Source organism: Pelodiscus sinensis, chromosome 29, assembly GCF_049634645.1.
Source record: "Pelodiscus sinensis isolate JC-2024 chromosome 29, ASM4963464v1, whole genome shotgun sequence".
Taxonomy (NCBI): Eukaryota; Metazoa; Chordata; order Testudines; family Trionychidae; genus Pelodiscus; species Pelodiscus sinensis.
Genome location: NC_134739.1, coordinates 1,466,251 through 1,480,670, shown reverse-complemented (window position 1 = coordinate 1,480,670; position 14,420 = coordinate 1,466,251). Strand labels below are relative to the sequence as shown.

Genomic DNA, 14,420 nt, shown 5'->3' with positions numbered 1-14,420 from the left:
CAGCGCAGGGGGGGGGCGAGGCGAGAGGCGCACGAGGGCGATGGAGCCCTGTGTCTGCTTCCCACCGGGCTGGTCCCTGCCAACTGCCTGTGAGCTGTGGGGTCGGATCCGGCCTCTTGCCTCTCCCAGGTGCCTTGGGCTCAGCCCACATGCCAGTCCCCCCCACTCAGCCGTCATCCCCACCCCCTCCCTCGTCTGCAGGGGCCCGAGCGGCTCAGGGCAGGTGGGGGGGCCCTACCGGCCGTCGCGGCCCCAGACGAAGTCCAGGGCGAAGCCGAAGTAGCTGCGGCCGGGCCCGGCGTAGACGGTGGGACGCGCCGAGTGCAGGTTGAAGGCTTGTGCCGGGCGCGGCCCCCGGGGAACCAGCAGCAGGTGGACCCAGCACCAGAGCCAGAGGGGCAGCAGCCTGGGTCCCTGGGCTCCAGCCATGGTCCTGGCGTCCTCCCAGCGCTGCCTCGTGGGGCGTGTGCTGGGCAGGCCCTGCCAGCGGCCGGCTGACGCGGATCCGCCCGCCTGCCCCTATCAGAGGATGCAGCTGCGAGGCCCCCGATGCCGCGTGAAATTGGCTTCCGGACACGGAGACGCAGAACCCGCCAGGCTGCACAACGAGCCTCCCGGCGCCAGCCAGTCAGCGCCAGTCGCTGGGTTTGGGGGTCACTGGGAGGGAGGGGGCGCTGGGTGCTTGGGTCCGCGCAGGTGGAAGCCATCGTGTGTGGCTCCCTCCATGGCCCGTAAACAGCCCCTCGCCCCCAAGTCTTGGCAGGGGCTGGGCTCAGGAGACCCGTGAGCCCCCACCGGGGGGGCTGGCCGGGTAATTTGCCATGGAAGGGGGAGACAGAACAAGCTCCCAGTCCCCGTGGAGTCTAGAGAACCCTGGCAGCTGCTGTCCCCCAGCCCGCGGCCCAGAGAGCGAAGCAGGGCCCCAGGCAGCAGCCGCGCCCTGGCGTGGAGGCTTCGCTGGGGACTGTGCAACACACGGGGCTGGGCTGGGCTGGGCTGAAACTGGCACTTTCCTTGGCTGCTCTCACTGGCAACCACTTCGATCCTGAAGAAAATCGTTTCTCTTTACAGTCAAGCCCGGTGTGACTGTTCCCTGGGGGCGCAACCAGTGTCCCCCCCCCAGCGTCAAAGGGGCTCTGAGCCCGGGGGGTCCCTGGAAGCGGGGCCCAAAGCGGCATTTGTGTGGGTGCCTGTGCTCCTGGGGGCTGAGCCGGTGCCCAGGCTGGGGAGAGCAGGGAGCTGACCAGCAGGACCAAGCCGTGAGAAGCTCCAGGGCAAGGAGGCGGGTGGCAGTGGCTGTCAGCCCCCCGAGAAGCAGCCCTAAGGGTCGTCCCCAGTTGTGCTGGGGGGCTCAGCCGGTGCTGCTCAGGGCCCTGGTGAGAGCTTCTGCGGGGGCAGCTGCACGGCCCACCAAGCCCCAGGGAAGCAGAATGGGGGGAAAGGCCAGGGGGGCTCCAGGCAGTTGGGGGAAGGAGGCTGCCCCCTAGGCGCTAGAGCCTGTAGGAGATCCTGGCTGGAGCCATCCCACTGGGCCGTGAGCATTGCCGCTACGTAGGGCAGGCAGGGTAAGGGGTTGATTTGGGGTTCCCAGCGAAGGCCCCCATGGTGCGTGTGCTAGCCAAGGGGGGCAGCAGGCCTGGCTCCTTGGGGCTACCCCAGCCCATTCACCCCTTTCTAGGCTCCCAGCACCCTGCAGCGTGGCTGCCACTGGTGACAGATGGGAAACTGAGGCAGAGCGTGACTTGCTCCAAGTCACACCTGGCTTAGCTGGGAATCGCTCCTGGTCTCGGAGTGCAGGGGAGTCCTCGGGCCCTGCACCCCCAGCCGCTGCCAGAGGGGACTCTCAGGCGGCAGGTAGAAGAGGAGGTTTACTGGGGCCCAGGGACACAGCGCAGCTCAGACTTGTTAGCAGAGGAACCAGGAGGCGTCAGTACGATCCAGCTCGGGGATGGGGGGCCCAGAGTCCTGCCCGGCCCCCCAAGCCAGCTAGACTCCCCCTCGCTAAGCCAGCCGAAAACTCACCCACCCAGCAACTGGTCCCAGCCCCCTAGGCAGCCCCCCCCCCCGCCCGGGAGCTTCCCGGGCCCAGGTGGTATCTGGGGGTACGTCTACACTACAGCGCTAGTTCGAACTAACTTAGTTCGAATTAGTTAATTCGAACTAAGCTAGTTCGAACTAACGCATCTAGAACTAAAAACTAGTTCGAACTAGCGTTTTGCTAGTTCGAACTAGTAAGTCCACATTAAGTGGACCCTGAACCGGGCTTAAGGATGGCCGGAAGCAGTGCCGGCAGGGCATCAGAGGAGGACTTAGAGCGTGGAGATGCTGTCTCAGGCTAGCCGAGGGCTGCGCTTAAAGGGTCCCGACCCCCACCCCGGACACACAGTTCTAAGGGGTGCCCCGCTTGCAAAGAAGTTCTGGCTTGGAGTGCCCTGAGTGCCCACACTGGGCACATCACACCACTCGGCCATCAGCCCGGCTGCACTTGCCGCAGGCTGCCATCTGGGGAGAGGGGGCAATTGGGGGGCTGCAGGAGAGCTTCCACCCCCAGAAGCCCGCAGAGCCAGCCCAGTCCTCCCCATCGGGGGCACGTACCCCATTCCTCCCTCACCTCCTTCCACTTACCCTTCCCTAGCCCCCCTTCTTATTGATGTACAAAATAAAGATAACGTTTCTTCCAACATTGACTCTGTCTTTATTGAACAAAACTGGGGGAGACTGGGAAAAGGAGGTGGGAGAGGGGAAGAGAAAGGCTGGGAGAGGGGAGGGTAACTAACATGATCAGGGGTTGGGAACAGGTCCCAGATGAAGAAAGGCTACAGAGACTGGGACTGTTCAGCTTAGAAAAGAGGAGACGGAGGGGGGACAGGATAGAGGTCTCTAAAAGCAGGGGTTGGGTGGAGAGGGTGCATTCAGAAAAGTTCTTCCTGAGTTCCCATAAAGAAGGACTAGAGGACACCAAAGGAAAGGAATGGGTAGCAGGCTTGAAACTAGTAAGAGAAAGTTGTTCTTCTTGACAAAGCAAATAGTTAACCTGTGGAACTCCTTGCTGCAGGAGGCTGTGAAGGCTACAACTAGAACAGAGTTTAAAGGGAAGTGAGATAAAGTCATGGAGGTTGGGTCCATGGAGTCCTATTAGCCAGAGGGTAGGAGTGGTGTCCCTGCCCAAAGTTTGTGGAAGGCTGGAGAGGGATGGCACGAGACAAATGGCTTGGTCATTGTCTTCGGTCCATCCCCTCCAGGGTCCCTAGGGTTGGCCGCTGTCGGCAGACAGGCTACTGGGCTAGATGGACCTTTGGTCTGACCCAGGACGGCCATTGTAAGCTCAGGGCTCAGGGTCGGGGGTCTCAGTGGACCCCCTTGATTTTCATGCACACCTGCTCCTGGGTGGCCAGGCTGGCAGCTCTCCTGCCCTAGACGGCCACTTTCCTGTGCCTAGTGCGGAGATCGTGGACGAGGTCCACAATGTCCGCACTAGCCCAGGAAGGTGCCCGCCTCTTGCGGTCCAGGGGAAGCTCCCGGGAGCCGCCAGCCTGGTCCCGGCAAGAGGGGGTGGGCTGGGGGGCATCGGGTGGGTGGCTCTGTGCCGTGCCAGGTGCAGGGTCTGCTAGCTGGGTGCTGGCAGGCTTGCACCTGGCACGGGCACCGTAGCCAGCCCGTGCCCCTTTAAGGGGTCCGGGGCCGGGAGGGGGGCATAGAGTTTCCCTGGTGTTGGCCAGAGTGGCCACCAGGGAAACCTGGGGAGGGCTAGCCTCCCACTAGTTCGAACTAAAGGGCTACACAGCCCTTAGTTCGAACTAGCTAGTTCGAACTAGGCGTTAGTCCTCGTAAAATGAGGTTTACCTAGTTCGAACTAAGCGCTCCGCTAGTTCGATTCAAATTCGAACTAGCGGAGCGCTAGTGTAGCGCCTATTAAAGTTAGTTCGAACTAACGTCCGTTAGTTCGAACTAACTTTGTAGTGTAGACATACCCTGGCTATCATCGGCTGCATCCTCCCCCTTGGGCCAGGCCGGCCGGGCCATTCCCTACCTGCCTCCCCTTAGGAGTCTCCCCAGATCCCATCCGCCCCTGGGCACTGCGCCCACGCGGAGTCGCTGCAGGGCAGCAGGGATCACACGCAGCACGACAAAGCCTGGCCAGTCCCCACCGCCTGACCCTCCCCTTAACCCAGCTCATGGAGTCACAGGGCTGGAGACCTCGGGCACCCAGCGAGTGCAGGGCGATCGGTTCGCAGGGACCCAGCGCGGCCCAGACTGGGCAGCTGGAGACCCTGCCCCTCCCCCCCCATGTGAGACAGACCCACTCCTGGGCCCAGCCCGGCTTCTTCGCCAGCCTCTGTCCAGCTTCCCTGAGCAGGTGTCACGAGGTGCCCCCCTTCCGGCTCAGGTCACAAGGCCTCGGCGGGGGAGGCCGTCACAGCCAAAGTTCCATCCCCTCCAGATGCCGGAGACAGGGGCTCCCCGAAGAGCTGCCAGCAGGCACTTGGACGCCCCTGCACCGCACCTCGGGCCAGGGCACCGGTGCAGCTGTGCGGGGCTCGGGCTGCCAGACTCCGCTTCCCTTGCTCCTCCAGGGCGCTGCTCTTTCGCTCCACCCCAGAGGTGGCTGCATTTTGGGGGAGGGGGGAGAGCTGAAACCCACCACAGGCAAGGCTGGCACAGCTGGGGTGAAGTACCCAGCATGCGGACAGAGGGGCTACTGCTGAGCTGGGGCTTGGAGCCCCAAGAGGGTTATGGGCAAGGTCAGCCAAGGCAGGGGCCAGCTAGTGCTAGCCCCAGTGGGGCCTGACAGTGCCCAGCCCCCTGTGGTGCAGGGACGTGCCAGAGCAGGTTAAGTACAAGCCAGGCCTGGAGGCAAGATAGGCAAATGGTGCTGCTCTATCGCTCCCTGCAGCTGCCGCCCACCCAGGCAGGAAGGAAACCGCAGCAGCCAGGAGGGAGCTCTGGGCCTGGCAGCCGCTGGAGGAGTCGGTTCTATTTTTAAGCAGCTCATGGGGGGGTGGAGTGCACGGAGCAGCCAGACCCTGTGGTCCAGTGTCCTGCCCCTCTTCCCAGCTCTGCCACTGACCTGCTGGCTAACCTCAGGCAAGTCCCTTCCCCTTCTCTTACCTAGAGAGGTTGGGAGCTGGGATGGGGAAGCCCCATGCACACTGGGATCTCTCCTGCCAGGCACTAGTGCTGTCCCAAGGGACTTGTGCCCTGAGGGAAACAGAGACAGGGCAGCGACTTGCAGGCCTGTGGCAGAGCCAGGGAATGCTGATTGTGCTACCAGTGGACACTGCCTGCTGCTTCCTCAGGCCCAGCCAAGCTCGTTTTTGGTAATTGGCCGGCAGGAGCCCTGCATCCGGCACCTGCGGCAGAGAGAATCATCAAGTCCAGCCCCCTGCTCTAGGCAGGACCAATCCCAACTAGATCAACCCAGCCAGGGCTTTGTCAAGCCAAGAGAGACCCACTGTGGCCCCACGCCGCCCTGGAGCCAGTCGGAGACACTGGCAGGGCTGGACAGTGAATGGACGTTCTCGCGGCAGAACCCGGCCTCCAGCCGCCGGCAGGTAAAGGGAAGCCCCCTTCCTTAGTGCACCGGTGGTTTGTGAAAGTGAAGGAAAGGGGAGGCCGGCGCAAGGGTTGGGGGAGGGGCTGGGTGGCTCAGGGCAGGGGCATGGGAGGCGCAGGGAGAGGGAGGCGGGTGCCAAAGTCAAGGCAGGTGGGAGGTGCAGGACTCAGGGCTGGGGCTCTGGACATGAAGCGGGGGAGCTTACGGGGGCCCTATGGCCGCAGGCCCAGTCACACGCGCCGGTGCATGGGGCAAGCGCCCGCTGGGGAGGGAACTCGGCCCTGAGCTCAGGGCTCGGTACAGCCCCAGCTACCCTGGGCTCGGCCCGGAGCAGGGCCCACTTGGGGCATCAGGAGCAACCAGCAGCACGTCCTTCCGCTCTTGCCCCAAGGCTCTGGCGGGCCGGCAGGCACCCTGGCTGTCATGCTTGGCAGGGGCTCCAGCCAGCAGCGACCACACCCCAGCGTGGCGAGGCCGAGGGCCCCTCTCAGTGTGCAGCCTGAGCAGATGGGCTCCCAGGGGCAGCTCCCACCGCTGCTGTCTCGGCTTCCTGGGCGTGGCCTTTTCCTGGCAATAAGCAACTGTTCACCCCCAGGGCTCCCTCTACTGAGCCCCTCCATGTGTGGAATCAATTCTGTTCTATGCACGGAGGCGCGTGGTTGTGCACCTCCAGTAGAGACATCTGCTGCCGGCTGTGGGTGCACATAGGGAGCGCAGACACCTGCAAAGAGCTCTCCCAACAGCAGCTTCCCCCTTTCCTGTGAGGGCCCCCGACGGTTCTGAACGGAGCCCTCTGCAAATCTTCATCTGACCACCGGGCTACAGCCGCCAAGGGCTGGGCTGAGCAGGCTTGAGGGAGACGGACAGTTGCTAAGCGCCAAGCTGATCTGGAGCCAAGGCCACTGCCGAGGGACAGGAACTTCAAGCCAAGCCAGCCCAGCCTGGTAGAGAACGGGATCAGATGTGGCCAGGAGGGGGCATCTTCCAAAGGATTGTTCAGCGCTCGCTGCAGCCGCACACACTAAGAACGAGGGGCTGCTGGAGGCCTACAGAAAGCAACAGCTTTGGTTAAGGATTGATCAATATAGGGCTCCCCGTCTCCACACCCCTGACACTTAGCTAGCCCGGCCAGAAAAGGTTTTGCAGCAGGGGAGTCAAGTGGCAGCGAAGGCTGGGTGGCCGGGCTCAGATCGGCATGGAGATGACAGGAGCGATTTCTCCAGCACAAAGGAGTTCGCACACTCCAAGCTAAGCAGCTCTGTAAACCAGTTGCCTGTTCGTGGAGCCAGCCTGCAAAGTCCTGGCAGCCGCCATGGAAAGGGAGACAGGGGGCTGAGGTTTCCTGGACACAGTGCATAGCAACGCCAGGGAACCAGACAGAGCTAAACCGTGCCAAGTGCACCCTAGAAACTGGCTGCACCACAGGTCACCAGCTCCAGTGACGAGAGCCATGGCCCAGCCTTGGACAGTGTCAGGGGCCCAGAGCCGCTGCTGCTCTGCTTTCTCCAGAGCAGGGCTGCTGGACCCAGCCTGTTGCTTGAGGAAAGGAGATTTCAGCTCCCCCGGCTAAGGTGGGCAGAAAACTCCAGCGGCTCTGGTGGGAACTGAGACTAAAATTTTCCATTTACATAATCAAACAAGCCCTCGCTGGGAGAGTCCCCGGTGCAGTCGGAGATTTCTTCTCTAGGAAAACGATGAAAATGGGGCGTGTCCCTACTAAGATTCACCACCAGCTGCAAGAAGGTCTCGTGTGTGAGGGGAGCACCCCCATTCCCACAAATCATTGGTTTATTAGAAAGTTTTTCCCCTCATTTTACAGCGTCTCTCTCGTACGTGACAGTTAAATACAGTCCGGTAAGCAACGACAGGTTCATTCTGAGTCAGCCTCCCGCGGCGGCCACTTGTATGGTGCCGGAACACGCGCACTGAATCTAAAAGCTAATGAAGCGCAGCACTGAAACACTCATGCCGGAGCTGCAAAATATTTACAGCAATTAAAAATTGAGTCCCTCTGTTAACAGGTGATTTTTTCCAGTGCTATTGGTTCAAAATGCAGCTCTCTTTCTAAGCGAGAAGCCCCAGGCTCCAATTACTGTGAATTTACCCCTCAGATGTGGCAGTTCCACTGGCTTTCAGGGGAGGACAGGGCAGGGCAGGAATGCTTGTGGCTCCGTCTCTGCTCTGAGGGCAAAGGCCACGTTTCCCATATAGAGCGGGGGGAGAACGGCTGGCTCCCTACTCAGACATTTGAAAAATGAACTACAGCAGAGCGCTTGGCAGGGCTGATGCCGAGGGACCCCACTTCCAGAGCCAGTCCTCTCTAGGCAAGGGGCTGATCCGCAGACCAAGGAAGAAACCCTGGCCAATCCTCAGGTGAGAGGAATCCAATTGAGTTTCCACAGCGCCCCCTCCAGAAAGGAGACGGCCCGGTTCAAAGCCAAGGTCCGTGTGGCCTGGGAAGAGCGAGGGCGACATCTGCAAGTCAGTGGTTCACCCCAGAACAAACATGGACAGTTCTGGGCCATGTGGAACTTAGCCCAATTTCCCGACTCTACCCTCAGGGTCAGGCTCCTAGGAAGCCGGCAGCGCAGCTGTGGACCGTGTGCATGCCACATACGCCGAGGTCTCCTTTGTACAGCGCGTTAGAAACCCCTTCCAGTGCGATGCAATTCATTAGCTGTTAGAGGCACCCATGTCTTCAATGCACTGCATTTATTCCAAGCCTCACATTTCCCTTCAGCAAAATGCTAAATGAAGATTTTTTTTTACATTTTATAGTACATAAAAACTTCAAAAATACATGAGTCTGATAAAATATACATGCTTAGTCATTTTGTATCTAGCCGAAATGAGGAGTTTAACCTTTACAAGTGTCTTATTTCAACTACACAGCAAACATATTTACACAAAAGCCACCAGAACATGTACCACTAAAAGAACTGGCTGTAAAAAATATTATTGCAGTATACTACAAATATGTAACCTTTGTATGAGCTACAAAAAGCAGCATTTTTACGTTTACAGAGTTCAGTGCAAGTGTTTACATTTTAAAAATCCTATAAATTAATAAAGAAACATCAATATTACAGAGTAAAGAATACACTTTACATATCCTGGTTAATTTCTCCAGATAGTTATTGGGTTCCAGTCCCCCATACGGCTTCAGCTCTGGAAGGGATTTTTCCTTTCATTCTCAAGCAGATGCCTCTTTCACACACTTTGGGAGACTGGAGCACGAGACCCCTCTCTCAAGAGTCCAGTGGTCAAAGCAGAGACCACAGTCACAAGCCAGCAATTTGAAAGCACCTCTCTGTTTCACACAAAAGGCTTCGGCATACAGTCCTCACCTGGGAGCAGACTGCTAATGCAGGACAGAGACGGGCCCAAGCTTTGAACATAGAGCTCTCTTGTTCAGCAAAACTTTAAAAATTAAATCTCATTTTCACCTTCGCTGCTCACATTAGCAATGTGGTATTGGGCATCAGTTGCCAAGAACTCGTCCACAAATCGGGCACTGCCCTGGCAAGCCGGGATTGGCAATGCCATGCCGGAGAAGTCCTCTTGGCAGGCCACAGGCTGTCAGTTAGTAAATGTTTTACACATGCTGCATCACTGATTACAAGCAGGAGTCAATCATGTAGACCATTTTAATTAGACCTCATTACAAGGGTTTGGGACAGACAGCCATTAGCCACAGTATGAAATACTGTATGTCATTTACAAGAGGGCAGAAGGAAGATGAAGGCAGCCGTAAGAATACAGAAAAAATCTTTCACAAACCATCGTCTGTGAATTTGAGAGGACTCCTCTGGGCCGGGATGCTGCTACAGAAACGTTCTCTCAGACGTGGGCAGGAGAACATCGCGAACAGGAAACAAATGCACAAAAGGGAGCTGCCGCACCGTGTGCACGGCCTTCCAGCCAGGCCCACTTCCTTGCAGGCTAAGAGGGAAAGGAAAAGTGCAGATCTCACCTGGCAGCTGGATCAGCTTCGCCCCCTTTTGGAAAGGCGCGAGTCTCTGTTCTCAGGCCGAGTCACCCTTCATGTGCCATGACTGGGAGGGTGCTGCAAGTCCTGCCCTGAGAAAATGGGGTGCAGCAAGGGGTGAAGATGCAAAGCTGTAGCGGCGGCAGCGGCGGCAGGGCGAGGGGCAAGCAGCGTTGGGTACAGAGCAGCATGGGGAACAGGGTGGAAGGTGAAGGGCCCGGGATGGATCGCCGAGGCGGGGATGATGTGGATGGGGTGGCTGGCGAGGAAGGTGGCAGGGTGCCCTGGGATGATGGAGTGGGTTAGATGGGACAGGGAGATGGGGGTCAAGTGCGGCTGGGGGATGTGGTGCACCTGCGCCAGAGGCTGGGGGTGCGGGTGGGGGTGGATGCCGATGGCGGCGGCGGCCGCGGCGGCGTGGTGCTGCAGGATGGCGTGCTGCACTGTCGTGATGGAGGTGGCGGAGGCGGCCGCGGGCTGCTGAATGTGGATGGGCTGCAGCGCAGGTGCTGCGGGGGCCAGCGCTGCTGACGCTGGGAAGGGCTTGACCTGCTTTGCGAGAAGCTGCTGCTGGATGTGCTGCTGTGCGGCTTGCTGGAGCTTGCTGTACTTCTCCATCTCCTCTGGCGTGAAGGTGATGGGCTGGCTCTCCAACGGCGCTAGGGAAGCGTCCTCTGCGCCGTCTGGGTCTCCGTCCAGGCTCGGCTCCCCGCCCTGAGCTACATAAGCCGGGAAGTGTTCCACCTCGGGGACCAAGGGCAGCATGCTGGGCTCTGCAGGGCCAGGCGGGGTCCCGCTCTCCCCCGGCGCCAGGGCGTCGCCCTCCCCGGGCTCAGGGAGATAGCGGGGCGGCACCACCAGCTCGGCAGAGCTGTAGCACTCAGGCAGCACCTGCAGGTCAAGAGGAACAGGCGGGGTTTCCACGACAGGCTCAGCACATTTCTGTTCTTCCAGAGGCTTGTCCTGCAGCAGAACCACCTCTTCTTCCAGCAAGGGAAGGCCGACCGACTGACTGTCCCCGCCGCTCCCCTGGGAAGCGTCCTCCGGCTCCGACACCTCCTGCTCCTCCCCTCTCTCCAGGCCCGCCTCTTCGCAGCGCTTCGCACTTGGCTTTCGGGTTGTAGGCAGCTTCCCAATCAAAGGGAGAACTGGTTTGTTCCCTAGAGAGGGAGGAAGCTTAGGGCCAAAATACCCCTGGGGAGGATCTTTAAGTTTTATCCCCACCTTGCCTGCCCCTGCTGGCCCTTCCTCGTTAGCACCGGGCTTCTTTTCAACCTTCCTGGACTGAACCTTTTCCAGCAGCAGCTTTGCTGTGACCGAGTTCCTTTCCTCCGGAGCACAGTCGCTGTCAGGAGCCTTCCCCAAGCCGGAGCTACAGCTGCTCTGGGGGAGAGCGCTCACTGCCTTTGCCCCCTCCCCTCGGCTCTCTCTTTTCAGAGACCCTTCCCGGCGGCCCGCTCTGAAATAGTGAGGGGACTGGGAGCGGTAGATCTTGGATCTGATGAAGTCTCTTCGGCCAGATCGCCTGTCTTCAGGGCTCTCGTGGTCCCGAGAGCCCTTTCTGGAAAGGGATCTCTGCGAGTGGCTCCTCGTGCTCCGGCTGCGATCTCTGCTGTAGCTCCGGCTCCGTTTCCAACTGCGGCCAGTTCCGCTGCGACTTCTCCTCTTGCTGCGACTGCGACTGCTGCTCCGTGTTCTACCCCGGCTTCTCGTTCTGGACCTTCCCCTCGGGTGGGTTCGGCTCCTGCTCCGACTTCTCGACCTGCTCCTGCTAAGGCTGTAGTCATCGTCCGAGGAGGAGTACTTGTGCCTTTTCGCTCTGTGCTTGGAGCTGGTGTAGTCAGAATCCTCGGAGTCATGAGACCTCTTGGAATGACACCGTGACCTGTCACTGTAGTCACTATAGCTATCGTCGGAGTAACTTCTCCTGCGACTGTACCGACTGTGGTCTGACGAGGCGTCAGAACTCGTGGAGTACGACCTTCGGGAGGACCTGCGAGAAGAATGCCTTCGCCCTGACCTGGAACGGCTTCTGGAGTGGTCGCTACCAGAGTCGTACTCATCACTGTACTGGGACACGGATTTCTGTCGGGAGTCTTTTCGGTGAGAGCCTTCATCGCTGTCGTAGTCCCCACTGCTCTGCCGGCTCCTGTGGCTGGACCTGCCAAGGGAAGGTGCAGAACCCCGCCGCCTCGAGGCACAAGACTGTTGCTGCAGGTCAGTCTTGGGTTTTTTGCTGCTGTGCTCTTGGGAAGAGTTCCCGCTGTCCTCTCTCTTGCTACTTGCCCCTTCTTCTGCAGAAAGCATCTTCCGCTGAGCGCCCTGGAAGCAGGGTTTTTTCTTCTGCAAACGGGTCCCGTCGTCAGGCACATCAGGGTTGAGCCCCCGCTCGGCTTCAGGAAGGACAGAGGGTTTGCTTTTTTTGTGTTTGTGTTTCTTCCGTTTCTTAGGCTTTTCCTCCCTCACGTCTGTTTTGCGGCTTTTCTCTTCTGCTTCTTCCTTGTGTTTACGTTTGTGCTTGCTGGACTTTTTGTGCTTCTTTTTCTTTTTATGTTTGTGGGATTTCCCAACCTTGTCTTTTTTATTGGTTAGAGTTTTACTACTGTCATCTGCTTCTTCCAGCTTGCTAATGCTTGCCAAGTTAGACTCCTGCTTGCTTTGGGTACCACAGGCAGCCACGAGTTTAGTTTCTGGTTTGACAGCAGAACTGTTAGCTATGCTTCCTTTTTCCTTGCTTTTGCTTATGTCACCACATTCCGTGACCTGTAGATTTTCCTTAGACAGACCTAACGCGTCTTTAGGTTTTTCTATCCCTTTTGCTTTAGCATCTTTGTTGCGTGACAGCTTAAAATCGAAATACAAAGGGTTACAGCTATAGGAAACAGATGGCTCTGCCCTGGTGAATATCAGAAGTTCTGAAGGCCACTGCAAAGTAGTGCTTTCATCTTTACTCAACACAGGGAAAAAGGGTCCCATTGGGTGCTTTGGTCCCTCAACAACTTCTTTACCACTTGGGATAGGCTGAGCGGCTTCTTCAGTAGTGTCTTGTTCTGGGGGGTCACTTTCTGTGCACGGCTGGCTTTCCTGTACACTTGCATTTTCTGGAATTTCTTTTGCTTCTGTTTTGGTTCCCTGCTCTGTAAGTTCAGCTGCACTTGGCTCCTCCGGCTGCACAGTGCACTCAGCTGCTTTTTCTAGGTGCTTGGAGGTTCTGGGTTTCGGAGAATTACTCTTTTTACTTTCATGCACAGTTTTTTTACCTCCGTTTCCTGCTTCCATTTGCTCAGTGGACTTCATGAAAAGCAGGAACTGGAAGTTTGGTTTTACTTTACAATGGGCTGGGGGAATATAATGATAATATTCTGGCTCAACTGGCACTGGTCCATCTTCTCTTCTCATCTTTTTTAACTTAGATAATGTAGTGGCAAGAGCACCACTGTCCCGTTCATGCTGGTCATCCTCCTCCACTCTGTTGTCAGGACTGTGTGTGTTCTCGGCTTCACCAGTCTTCTGCAAAGTCCCCTGGTCGGAGGAGGCTCTCTCGTCAGTTTTGGTTCCATCAGTGGGGCTCGATTCCTCCACATGGTCCTTGAAAACAGATGCTATTGACTCAAGCTTTACTGGAGCCTTCTTGGCAAATGAGAACGACACCCCGATCTTCTGCAGTGGAGCGCCCAGATTGTTCTTAATGCCAAAACTGACTGCCTGGGTGGTCTGGAGGGGCATCTGGCTGAACAGCACCGCGCTGCTCGCTTGCCCAGTGCTCAGGACTCCTCTGTCCGTGGCGATTTCTGCGGCCTGGCTAGAAGTTGTGTGGATGGAAGAGCTGCTGTTAGGTGCTGCTGCTGCATCGTCATCATCCCCACCTTCTTCATCCACAGCCACAGTGGTAGGTTTGAACATGGGCCCACTCCCAGGAGCACTACAGAGTTGTTTGAAAGAGGGGAAGGCTGATTAGAGATTCACATCAGAGCCACGGGTGGCCTCAAACCTCCATTTCTCTTAATTATGCTAATAACAGGCATACAGGGAATTAAAAATTAAGTGCACAATAAATACATTAAAACACAGAAACCCGGAGGGGAACACTTTAATCTCCCATATCATTCAATCATGGATTTAAAAGCAGCCATTCTTCTACACCCGGAATTGTATCACCCGCTTGCAAAGGGAGACAGCTGAACTGGAGTTTGATCACATCAACTTGGGCTTGAACACACTACAAAGGCAATTTCCCCTGCCTCTGACATTTGCATTTCCGTTAGTTCAAACCAAGGGGGGTGGTTCGAACTAACGCGTCCCGGCGCTCACGTCCTGGTTCGAATCTGCTGTGATTCAAACTAGCATGCAGCGAGATCATGCTAATGAAGTGCCGGATATTTATATCCCCGCTTCATTAGCTATTTCAAATGCCTGCATTTGCATCCCTAGTCCGAACTAGGGTGCATGTGTAGACATACTCTAAGGTGCCAGGAACGGCTTACTGATATTAGAGCAATCAGTGCTGCCCAATGTCTTGCATTCTTTCATACTGAAGAGCTGTCATCTCTAGCTGGTAGGGAAGACAAGCGCCCGTTTTGCATAGGGATTAATTTACTCATCTGAACATCAACAGAAAAAAAAAGAGAGGCTGAGACAAGGGGACACTCATGTCTGTGCTGTCCAGCTATCGCAGGGGTGGGGAACCTTTTTTGGACAGGGGGCCACTGAGCCACAGAAAAATCAGCTGGGGTCTGCACACAAGTGAGAAACAAAACCAGAGCGCCCTCCCTCCCTGACGTGGCCCCCGACTGAGAAGGCGAAAGACCCTCCCCACATTCCCTCACACACCAGAGCCTGGGGGCACCGCCTAGTAGACTTTGTGTGCTCCAACCTCGC

General features: G+C 57.6%; 2 protein-coding genes across 7 annotated transcripts in view; both read right to left on the bottom strand.

Moving 5' to 3' along the window:
• Nucleotides 1-582, bottom strand: part of ITGA2B (integrin subunit alpha 2b) — a 33,088-nt gene extending 32,506 nt beyond the window's left edge. The window contains exon 1 of one of the 2 annotated variants that reach the window (XM_075911239.1): nucleotides 239-582. In XM_075911239.1, the coding sequence (XP_075767354.1) occupies nucleotides 239-429 (191 nt within the window). In that variant the 5' untranslated portion in view covers nucleotides 430-582. The remainder of the gene's footprint in view (nucleotides 1-238) is intronic. The other variant, XM_075911238.1, reaches the window with a different exon arrangement.
• A 6,718-nt stretch (nucleotides 583-7,300) lies between these two features.
• GPATCH8 (G-patch domain containing 8) overlaps nucleotides 7,301-14,420 on the bottom strand; it is a 99,288-nt gene continuing 92,168 nt past the window's right edge. For all 5 annotated transcript variants that reach the window (XM_075911254.1, XM_075911255.1, XM_075911257.1 and 2 more), the window contains one exon: nucleotides 7,301-13,464. In XM_075911254.1, coding sequence (XP_075767369.1) covers nucleotides 9,597-13,464 — 3,868 coding nt within the window. In that variant the 3' untranslated portion in view covers nucleotides 7,301-9,596. The remainder of the gene's footprint in view (nucleotides 13,465-14,420) is intronic.